General features: G+C 38.5%; 1 protein-coding gene across 6 annotated transcripts; it reads right to left on the bottom strand.

The window, feature by feature from the left end:
* Positions 1 to 636: 636 nt before the first annotated feature.
* Positions 637 to 10,521, bottom strand: ctns (cystinosin, lysosomal cystine transporter). Of its 6 annotated transcripts, XM_055024145.1 has the most exons (12): positions 10,398 to 10,459; positions 9,390 to 10,319; positions 9,096 to 9,183; positions 7,498 to 7,576; positions 6,449 to 6,539; positions 5,908 to 6,011; positions 5,271 to 5,408; positions 4,319 to 4,418; positions 4,074 to 4,193; positions 3,798 to 3,968; positions 3,576 to 3,693; positions 637 to 1,107 (listed from the first exon to the last, which is right to left on the bottom strand). In XM_055024145.1, exons 2-12 carry the CDS (start codon positions 9,390 to 9,392, stop codon positions 959 to 961), a joined length of 1,161 nt encoding a protein of 386 aa, XP_054880120.1. In that variant the 5' UTR covers positions 9,393 to 10,319; positions 10,398 to 10,459; the 3' UTR covers positions 637 to 958. The 6 variants fall into 6 exon arrangements, with proteins under 6 accessions (XP_054880120.1, XP_054880123.1, XP_054880124.1 ...); XM_055024148.1 differs by lacking the exon at positions 9,390 to 10,319 and having other exon boundaries at positions 10,398 to 10,521; XM_055024149.1 differs by lacking the exon at positions 9,390 to 10,319 and having other exon boundaries at positions 9,096 to 9,177; positions 10,398 to 10,521.
* Between the last annotated feature and the right edge of the window lie 1,161 nt (positions 10,522 to 11,682).

Here is an 11,682-nt window from a genome sequence, read left to right as displayed (position 1 = left end):
TAAATAAATAGTGTCCTTTAAAACTTAACATTAGGTTTAAAAATTCAAACAGTGATTAAATTATTCTGGAAGAACAGGGAACTATTTTGAATTTGATTGTGTGTCATTGTATGTCAACTGTTTGTAAAAATATAATTTTTTTTCCTCTTTCTCAACAAATAATAAGCCAGCAGTTAAACTTATTTTTTCTAGTCTGTGGTCATTTATGCACTTACACATTTTCTACTCCAGTAGCCAAACCTACCATTGGTCCCATTGCTATTGTTTTAACTGTAATCACATTGTGAGTGTTACAATTCCATTACCAAAATGTTCATAAAACTCTTTATGACATGGTGCATTTATATTTTTGTTCAGCATATATCACATTACAGTTTGTGGATTTTTTAAATATATTTTTTACAATGTTGATTATTATTGTTCTCAACAGCATTAGAAACATTGAGTGGGAATCCAGGGTCAGATGAAGAGGAATATTTGGGGATATTTGTCACCAACTTATTTGATATCGAAGTGCTCAAGAACAACAGACTTTTGATGGATCTTCAGTTGTTTATATTGTTTCAATTATTTAAAAAGCTTTTCTACGTTTCCCATGGACTTGTGGTTTCTACTGTGAAAAGCAGTAAATACACACCTTTTCCCACTTTTTTTAATGATAAAGCATGAGAAAATAGAAAACAGTGAAAGCATACATTTCCAAATTACAGACTGAAGCAGAGTGTTAAATAAAAAAAGAACAATAGATATAGCATGATGCAGATGTACATATAAAAGAAGAGAGTTCCCTGAGGTTGTTCATAAGAGAGTCCTTGGCTCTCTAATGTGCCAAATCTGAGACAAGATAAACTGAACTTCCTGCTGGAAGCCTGAAGGCAACAACTAAAGGAACTAACATTTAGCTTAGATTGAATCCCTTTCTTTATGGCTTCCCTTTGGTTGTAGCGAAGTGTTCAGATTAGTCGTCCTGCTGCCCTGGAATAGTTTGATACTCTGCTGGCTGTCTATAGAGACAATAGTGCTGAGTCATGAAGATGATGTCAAATGCCACAGAGAACAGACCCAGACCGAACTTGGTGGGATCACCAAACACCAACTTCCACTCATCTGAGGAGAGATAAACACGACAGAAAGCATGAAAATGTGCTGCTCCAGATGAAATTACAAACATCTTTAAAAAGCAGTGCATAGTATTCAACTAGAGCAGAACAACTGTAAGCTAGAGTTCAGTGAGCTGGAAGTCCTCATTATAAAGCTAGTTTATGAGAAAGTTCAACTATCCTGTTAGTCCTCAGTTCTTCTGAGACCAATCACCAGTCAGATTCCTGTGAGGCGCTGCACAGCCTCACAGGAATCTGGCTTTCCTGTGAGGCTTTCATTTCTGCTTTCTGCTTTCATTCAGAAAGCAGAATTGCCTTCACTTTTCCAGTTACATGAGCAATCCGAATTTTTCACTCTTTCCAGTACAAGAACACAAATTGTATAAATCTGCTGGTTGTAAATTTGATTTCATTTTCTCCTGACAACATCATTGATTAGGATTGTACAATATGGCTGAAAAACATATTGCAATAGAATGCTTTCATATCAGTCACTCTCAATCATTATTAGTTTTTGTTTTAAATATCTGAAATATTCTTAAACTGGTGGCATGACCTTTCCTGTTATTGGGGTTAAATATGTGTATTTTTGGTTTTTGGTCAGTAGATGGGGTTGTCAGCTCCAGTATATGAACCAGGAGGTGACAGGTAGTTGACAGGTATTGAAACCAGAAGGGCATACAAGTTTTTGACCCCTGTGGCGGAGTCATTGTAAAGAAAATGCATTTATTTCACAATACACGGTAACTGTGCTAACAAAAGGGTCTTCTAATTGGAACAAATTTTGAATTTGGACTACAAGAAGTTCTTTGGGATTGATTTCACACGTGATCAACAGGTACGTCAGCCACTCAGCTTTTTTTTTTTTGCACGCATTTGTCTTTCAAATGGACCTTGGCACTATGGAAATGGACAAAAATATTGAGACTGAACAAATGGTTATTAGTTGGGAAACTTTGGCTGAAAAACTTGAAGCATTACAACAGGAACAAAAATCTAAATTAAACAACACAGGTAATATAAGATATGAAATTCATGATTACAAAGGTTTAAAGTCCTCCAGATATGTTTAAGTTGTGTGATGATGCAAAATGTTTGCGAGTCTTTCCTGAGGTTTTTGCCACATGATGAAAAAGAAAATTATGAAGTATGGTTTAAAGCAAAAATGATTCCTAATAATAAAGGTATCTGTATTGTAAATAAGTGGCTCTCTCAAACTCCAATTAGCAAAAATAATTATGTTGATGATGATGGTGGTGTAAATCCCTGTCAAATATTGGCAGTGGACATTCACAAAGGGGTGTTAATTCCAGCATCACCTTATCCTGTTAAAGGCAGCAGCTAAAAGGGCCTCAGTTTTGGCCCCTGTGAAGAGAAAGACATGCTATTGAAGACGAGGAGAAACTGAGGAAAAGAAAAAAAGATGCTTCCACTGGAAACTGGCTGAATCTTATGAGGCCCTCCAGGGGACATAGGATTTTTTTTTCTTTTGTGTTCCCTAGTAATAATTTAGAAAGGCACCGTTGATATCATAGTTTTGTGGTGCCTTTCTATACAAAAGCAAAAGATATAAAATGTCAGATATTTCACAAGGAGATATTAACATTCATGGAAAAATCTAACATAATCTTGTATTAAGCCAGAAAGTATGGCTGCCACCATAAGAAAGGCATACAGAGTTCAATTATGCCACATAACTGATCAGTAGATTATTGCAAGGGAGCACAAAAGAAAAAAAAATCCCCATGTCCCTGGAGGGTTCCGTAGAATTGCAGATGGAAATGTATAATTATAGCTGGAGTGTTCCTCACAAACATCAAACTCAGTGAGCTCATATTATAGAAAGAAAACAAAGGAGAAGGGATTAAAGCAAAGTTTGACCCCCTCTGTGAAAGAGCTTCTTCCTAAAAATTCAATTGAAAATCCAACAACTCAACAGGACGATATATGCCAGACTAAACATAGTAATGAATTAAAGATGCCATCAAAGCAAAATAACCCTCTGAATGCAAGACCAAAGAGAAATGTGACAACAAACCAGCACCCTGTGGGGAATCAACATAAGGCCAGTGGAACCCAAATGCAATCAAAAGAGCATTTCATAACCCAACCATCAAAAAGTTTACAATTACCAGAAGAACTTCTGACAAACTGAAATTACATCAGCCTTTCTAAAGCAGCAACAAAGTCTGACTCTCCCACCATGGGACATTCCTGTTTTTGATGGTGATCCAATGCAGTACAGAGCCTTTATTAAAGCCTTCGAACAAGAAGTTGAAATCAAAACAATGTGGACTGTCTGTACTACTTGGAACAATTTACTAAAGGTCAGCCTTGTGAGCTGGTGGGCAGTTGTCAGATTATGGCTAGACTGTAGAAAAGACTTTAATACAGGAACATTTTGGAAAATGTTCACCTGATATTCATAACCACTCATTATTAGAAGAGGGAATCCAACAATAGAAGCAAATCTACCATTGTTGTAAGACTGAATGATCATCTGTAGGATACTGAAGACTCCACCAGTGAAGTCCAGCAGGACGTTGCCGATGCTCCAGCCCACAGTGCTTTGTCTCCTGTAGTTCATATAGGCCTGGAGGCAGGCAGAAATAGAATATCAATTTATGAAAAAGTTGATAATAAGGCAAACTACAGAACACTTTGACTATATGCTGTTGTTGTCCTCCTTCAGCTTACCTGTGGCACATATTTGATCAGAGTGACTGCAAGTTTAATGTAGGAGAAGTAGTAGAGGTACTCCAACCAAGTAATTTTGTGGGCCACAGCAACAAATAGGCTGATCAAAGCAAATGCCCAACCAATCAGCAACAAAATCCTGGCAGTCCATGACACCCTCTGACCCCCCTTCTGGAAATGACAGAACACTGTTAAGACTTAAGGAGGACACAGTGTTTCAGTAATTTGTCCTTAATGTCTGTTTTACCGTCGGCTAGACAGAACGTCCCACTCTACCTCATAGAGAGCAGCCTGGCTGACGTAGATCACACAGAACAGCAGAGCATGCAGACTGAAGAAGACGTCATTAGCATTTACAGGATTTATCCCATTGGGATTCTTCTGAAGAAATTCCTCCTACAGAGAAACACACAGCTGAACATTAAGCCCTGAATGCTTTCCCATTCTGTCCAGATGTCTGGCTTTCTGCTGGCTGAGTGAGGTCATCTGAAACAATGAAGCTATCTTGGAAATAAAGTTACCTTTATATAGGGTATCCAGAAGAGGCCAATGTTGAAGACACTGTAAGCAATGAAGCCTGTTAGATTGAGAGCCAGGAAGTCGAAGTTGAGACCTACAACACTGAAGAGAAACAGAAAGCAACTGAATCCATTCCACTTTGTCTAAATGGAGACGTCACAGGATGACTTCAGAAATGAGACCTGATTGGAAGAATGCATCTTGACCTTGTGACCTTATTGTGAGTATTAGAAAATTATTTGACCTCTTTTTCCAGGACAGTTTTGTTATAATTTAAAACAGAAATATTCCATGCAGCCTCAGAAACTTTCATTCCAGACTGAACTCAGATCTGCTGGACAGAAACTTTGTAACCTTATCTGCTCTAGAACAAATTTCAGCTCTAAAATGAGAATATTATGATAAAGACCTCAGAAAAGGCAACCCATATATTCTGTAGATTTCTTCCACAAAAAGGGAAATATTTGTGATGATGAATCAGAGACATTTAACCCTTTTCTAATCCTCTAATCATTGGAACCATTTTTGTATAAGATGATTGGTTTCATTTAGCTGTCAGGATAAAGCCTGTACAATGTTCAGAGCAACTGACTTAAATATCTTTTTAATTTGGCATTGTTCAAAACAGTCCATTGTTTTAAAGGAATTAATAATCTGTGGTCAGCAAAAGGCTGGGTGCTGCATCATGGAAGTCACATTACCAACATAATTGTTGGGTTGAAACAAAAGCTGAAAAAGAGCCCATGACCCAACAGTGTTTTCCCATAAAATATCAATACTAATGATGTTAGTGTAGAAATAATAGTTATAAAAATAATCTCATAGGATAATAAACCCTGCCAAAACAATAGAAATGTTTTAAATCATGGACCTTTAAAGTAATGCTAAGGAGAAAACCACCCAAAGCTGAACAAGGCACAAAATTCTAACTAACTGATAAGACACAAGAACTACCTTTTCCTCCTCCAGTTTTCCCAGGCTTGTGGATAGAAAGACACTGACCAGGTCACAAAGTAAATCCATCCAATGACCTGAGCCACTACTGACAGCACACTGCTGTGGATCACTATGAAGCGTATCCTGGACGACAGACTGGACAGAAGGAAACAAAGACAGATTACAGTCCAAAATGACACTCTGCTTTATTCTTTTTAATGCAATCATAATGAAAGGGAATAGATGGTAGTCGGAAAATACCACATTAGATGAAACAACATATAATTACTTATCAAATGGAAACTAAATGATCAGTCTGTAATGTCTTAGAGTTTTTCTGCAGTTCTAGCTAGCTGACATCCTCCGAAAAGCAAATAAGTGGTGAGCTCAACAAGGAACTTCTGTTCACAGAAACATTCAGTATATTAAAAATACAATCGCTTCAACACTCTATTACTAACACACTCAGACACTTCTCTAAAGTAGTCAAACCCAGACATAAAACGTAACCCACATTTCTTCAATTCAACGTGGGATTTATGATTGGAACGTCATTGTGTGATACAAAGCAAGGCGAGGAGGAGTCATTACTGAGGAGGGTCAGGGTCAAGGTCATGACCTCCAAAACATTACAGCATGTTGGTTCTGTACCCACCTGTCGAGGTGTGTGTTGTTGCTGAACAGGTGTGCAGTCACCTGACCAACATCATGTGTTATCACAGTAAAATTGGCTGAGGTAGCTTTCTCTGGAAGCAATACCTGAATGAATATGAGAAATAATGAGGATTGTTGGACAAAAAGCTCCAAACTCTTCATATTCAATCTGCTGTCTGACAGACAGACACAGACAGGATTTGTAGAAAAAAGAGAAATGAAAGATTCTGTTTTTGAAGAATTTTTCTAATAAACTAGCAAGTGCAACATAACTTATTCTTTATAAAGAAAATCCTTAAAATTAGCATTCATGAAACAAATCAATGTATGAGGCGATAATTGTGAGTTACTAGAACTGTTACCGTAACAACAGTTCAAGTACATCTTTCTTTTTGTTTGCTGATCTCAAAGTTCACAGTTTAGCTCAAACTAAGAAAACCTCCAGCTGAACTTAGGAACATTACATGGATCCAGTTTCTCCTCTAACTCCTGATTAGTTCCATTCAACATAACCTTGCATCATATTTGCTTTTGAATGTCACCTGTTCAGGCAGAGTGATTATTGATGAGTAGTTCTCCTGGGAGCTGAAGGTTACATTCAGGTGAATCACTGCAGACTGATTGACAGCAGAACTGAGGAAATATGCATCATGAATTAAACAGTCACACTTCAGTTATGTGATGCAGAAAGACAGAGAAAAGAAAACGTATGTGCTCCCTCCCCAGATTAATGCTTGTTTTCCCTGTTCCATTTAAAACTGCATTATTTATGGTAACTTTTATTTTTAAAATGTTTCTTACACATTTGTTAAAACAAGGTCATGTCACCATGTCATGACAGTATAATATAAGACAGATTATCTGAGAAACAAAACAAGCTCCTCTACCTTCCTCTGTGGACCTGCTGTCATCTGAATAGAAACACCGTTCTGTCAGAAACAACCAATCAGAGCCAGGAGGAGGGGCTTAGTACTGCTCACACCCTCCTTTTTCCCCTGTGCTACTTTACACCTGGTTTACCACAACAGAGTCAGCCATGAATGCTAAGGCTAGATAGCATGGCCACCGATGATGGTGGACAAACTGTTTCTCCGCCATCAATACATTCTAATCTTTCTCTCCTAGTAAAATAATGGAGCAGCTCTTGGAATAACTTTGGTGAAGTGGCCTTGCCGGGGAAGGCAGTAGAGAGCCTTCACAGACTTTCTACTGCCCTTTAGATTATGAGTTGCTTTGTTTTCTTTTATAGATTTGTCAGTAGCCAAAGACTTTACTGAAATGATTTACAGATCAGGCAATAATCAGGCTTGTAAAACTGAACTCATCTTTCTAAAAATTCGATCATCATTTATCAAGGGGAAGGACAATTACTTTGCTTCCAGCAGGAAGAAGTAATTAGACAAACAAAAGTTCTGTACAAACTTTTATCTCAACAACCTTCTCCAGGGAAACTTGAACAGTCAATTAGAGGCTGGTCCCAGGGGCTCTGGTAGCTTTTACTCTTTAATGAATGAAATCATCACGCAGCTATGATCTTCAAACAGGTGCTTTTGAGTTAGTGCTTTGTTCACCTCAGTGTATCTGTGATTACCTGGAAGAAATGGTGACAATGGCTGAAGAGCTTTGCTCAATTGTAACAGCATCTGGCGCGTTCAGGCACACAGCGGACTCTAGAGGAGAAAAAATGTCCAGGAACAACCAATGAAATACAGAACATGTTCCCCACAATCTGGAGAATTTTCTGCTATGTTCACAGCCTCAGTCAGTGATTTTATGACTTTATTACAAAGTTGACAATGTCAGCAAGGAATCAATGGCATATGTTAATTTAACTAGCAGGAAATCAAAAATCTGATGTATTTGGGAAAATTTCCAGTCTACAGTGCCAGTGAGGAGATGGCTGCAAACATGTGATGATTTCAACAGCCTGCCGATAGAACATGATCTTTCTTTTTTTTTTATAAATGCTATTCCACATCAACACCAGCTGTAGTAGCACTGTCTCTTTTCCAAGGCATGTCAGTGTCACAACTTAAGACATAAATGGATTCCTTCATTGAGAAAAATGTTACATGTTTTTATTATGAGACATTTTATAAATGTCAACTTTGTTGCTTCATTTCACAGACATGATGTTCTCCAAACTTCAGAATAATCCCAAGCGTATGAAGTCAGATTTCACCTGGAAAGACATGTTTCATCTAGACATGAAAACTAAAGAAGACACTGCTGTTGTTAACATTTTACTTTTCTCTAACATAATACCACTGAATCAGTTCTTTTGTATGTTTGTGTCTCCTCTGTCTTCTCAAAGCTCCACACTCAGTCATGGCTGTTAATTAAGATGGCTGCTCACACTCAGCCATGTTCTGGTTCTGCTGGAGGTTTCTTTCTGTTAAAGGGGAGTTTTCCTCTGTGCTGTCACTGCATGCATGCTCAGTAAAAGGGATTGCAGCCATCATCAACACATCAAAACCTGCAACTTTTCTCATACATTTACAACCAGAAGAGCCATTTTACCCCCAGTCCAGCTAAAGAAAACTTTTAGAGATGAAAAGCTCACCTGACATTTTTTTAAAATTAGAACTTTCATTTTTATTAAATATTTCTAAAACCATAGAACTTTTACATAAAAGAAGATGCATGTTTTATTCTTTAGGTTGTTGATATTTGAGGAAAATTATGTTAAAAAAAAAAAAAAAAAAAAAGAAAACCATAAGATTTCCAATTGGTGTCTCTTGTGGCAGACTCCCTTCAACTGTTATTGGTGGTATCCAGGGAAACCACCTGCATTTAGACTGTTAAACAAAGCTTTGGCTTGGTCTGGCAGGAAGACAACCCAAAGTTATCCTAAAGCAATATGAGACAGTCCTCAATCTTTCTATTTTTATTGAGATGCAGTTTTTCTGGCTATTTGTGTTTCTTCTGTTTTTACCTTAAAGAAAAATAATTTATCTACAAAAAAACTAAAAAAAATTAAGCAGTCAAGTGGATTTCATTTTGTTGGTCAAAGTTAAAGAGCCTGTCTTACTGGAGGACTTCAAGCTACTGGTTAAAGCCCAAATTTTCTTCTGGTGAATATTGGTCAAAAATGACAGATGATTGTCATAGTGTGTTCTCAGTATTAAACATCTAAGGATCACCTCAAAGGTAATGGCAGAGACAAAAAGTAGGTAAGACAGCACTCACCAGAAATGTTGATCAGCAACTCAAAAAGTAACCACTTCTTCATCAGATGTAGAGCGGCCATTGCTGCCATGGAGACAGCAACCTGAAACTTACAGCAAACAAAGCCTGTTAGCAGAGACTGGAGGCAAACATCCTGGAGAAAAAAAGGACTTTAAAGGCTTTTCAGGTGAGATACACACAAAGTGGAACTACTTATCTCTACTGGAGAAAGGTCTGAAGAATGGGGAATGGACTAATAGTTTATCCAGCTTCTACACAACAGCCACAAATACATTTATACACCACTACACTGACCATAGATACTTGGGCTCATTGATGTGTGGGAGTGGAGGACGCAGCAACTGAACCATCAAGTTTTTGACTGAAAGAAACAGATTCCACTCCTGTTACTGTCATACTCTGAGAGCAAGGCATTCTGGGAGATGACTGCAGAATCTGATATGGGCTCAAGACGGTTTTCTGAGTCAGCTTCATCCAAAACTTTCAACTTCCTCCATGTTAGACCCCAACCACATAAGTTTCCCTCACTGATTTAAGGGGGATTTAGTGAACAGGCACAATACAGTTGAGAGAATCATTGGGAATCAGGACTGTGCTACTTCTGATCACGTCTGACTGACAAATCTCAGTTTGGTCATGATCAAATGTGGAGGGCCAACTTTGGACACCCCTGGCTTTGTCAGTCAAATTCTACTGCAATGTCCGCATTGCCTATAATTGGCCGGTTTCTTTATACTGACACATTTTTAATACGAGTTGTATTTCACAAGTAAGTTTTAAGTTTGAAAAAATCCAATAGTTAAGTAGTAATCTGATCATGAGGTCTGACCCTATAGCGTGTTTCATAGAATTTAATTGAGATAACGTTTGCTGGTTTAATTATAATAAATAAATAATTTTTGTATAACTGCAAAAACGGTTCCTAAATGTGGAGACATAATTAATGGGTCATTTAAATATTCCAACAGTCCACTTGCGGAAGCAGCCATGCAGAGGAACAGATCGTTGTTCAAACGTCCATCAGCGATCTTCGCTGCGTTGCAGCAACAAAAGATTCTCTCCATAAAGAGGAAATTCATCAGTTTCGCTTTCAAGTCTTCCGTTTGTTTTTCGGTTAGCAGAGCATGGTTCATAAATCCCTGCGAAAGCTGCGAACATCCATCAGCTCAGATGATGCTCAGCCTGTCAGCTTAGTTTTCAGACTGTTTCTGTCTGTAAAAGGAGCTAAACAAAGAGAACAGGAAAGAGAATGGCAGAGCTGTTTAAAACAAAGACACAGAATAAGGTTAACAGAAGCTTTACCTTGTCTTATCTGTCACCTCCACATCAGCTGACTGCTCTTCTTCTTCTTTCCTTCTCCTTCTTCTTCTTTAGTGTTTTCTGGTAGTTTACAAACTTTGTGCATTACCGCCATCAACTGGACGGAGATATAATCCATCCATCCATCCATCCATCCATCCATCCGTCCGTCCATTTTCTGATCATCCTTCTCCCTAACGGGGTCAGGAGGTGCGGTGTCTATCTCCAGCTGCGTTCCGGGCGAGAGGCGGGGTTCACCCTGGACAGGTCGCCAGTCTGTCGCAGGGAAACACAGAGACAAACAGGACAAACAACCATGCACACACACTCACACCTAGGGAGAATTTGGAAAGACCAATTAACCTGACAGCAATGTTCCCTCTAAGCTGCGCGCCTGCGCAATCGCGCACTGCTCACATATTCTCAGCGCACAAGAAAATCTATGTAGCGCATAAAATAAAGTCCAACGTAAAGTGGACATTGAGCTCAGACATCAGTTTTGACTATGGACCAATAAAAAAAAATTTCCGTACTACTTTGCGATCGAACTCAGTGAGTGACAGGAATCCAGCCAATGATACGATACGGTTCACTTTCGCTACGCAGCCAATCAGCGCATGCTGTGTGTACGTGGGTTACGTGCCTTGGTCATATGGTCGTGCAGGTGAGAATAGTGCGGTAGAGTTAAGAAACGTGAAAGTCATCACCTTATCATGTCTACGCGGGTGTAGTGAAACCTGTTTAATTTAATGTCATTCAATGTTAAGTTAATCTACTGAGGCTATCCAGTGGCAAATGTTATAATTTTGTCTATTGCTGGCTTACTGACGCCTTCTTGTGGTTACTTTTATTACTACGACTTGTTTACCAGAAAGGAAGAAAGCCGTTGGTCCATGTACTCCGAAAGGGGCCCTCTTTGTTGTGTTTTCTTTAATCTAAGTGCAGAAACGGCATCGTCTGTAAATGCTGTTCTAATTTGATTGTCATATAAATCATAATTTGTAACCCGTTGACATGTTTTATGTGACGATAGATATATTTTTTTACTCGTGTTAGCCCGACACGTTAGCCTACTGGCATTCATTTTCTGTACCTTTGTGTGTTACAGTTTTACACGATTCTCATTAAACCCTGCTAAAGAACCAAATGGAGTGCTTCTTGGTGGACGGATGGGAAAGTGTTTAGCTACCTGTATAGCTGAGTTACTGTTAAAAGTCACAGTGCTTAACGAGGCCAGGACAGTGGGACATCCACTCACCAAGCCAAAGTAAAAAAAAAAAAAAGAAAT

Source organism: Poeciliopsis prolifica, unplaced genomic scaffold (assembly GCF_027474105.1).
Source record: "Poeciliopsis prolifica strain line A6 unplaced genomic scaffold, Auburn_PproV2 SCAFFOLD115, whole genome shotgun sequence".
Lineage (NCBI taxonomy): Eukaryota > Metazoa > Chordata > Actinopteri > Cyprinodontiformes > Poeciliidae > Poeciliopsis > Poeciliopsis prolifica.
This window is presented reverse-complemented; position numbering and strand designations above follow the sequence as displayed.

Bases quoted from the DNA above. Each gene is read 5' to 3' on its own strand.
- ctns (XM_055024145.1), bottom strand. The intron at 5,409-5,907 runs GTGGGTACAGAA...CCTTCTGTCCAG, and splicing joins AACAACACACACCTCGACAG to TCTGTCGTCCAGGATACGCT. The intron at 1,108-3,575 runs GTAGATTTGCTT...ATCTCTCCTCAG, and splicing joins CATTCAGTCTTACAACAATG to ATGAGTGGAAGTTGGTGTTT.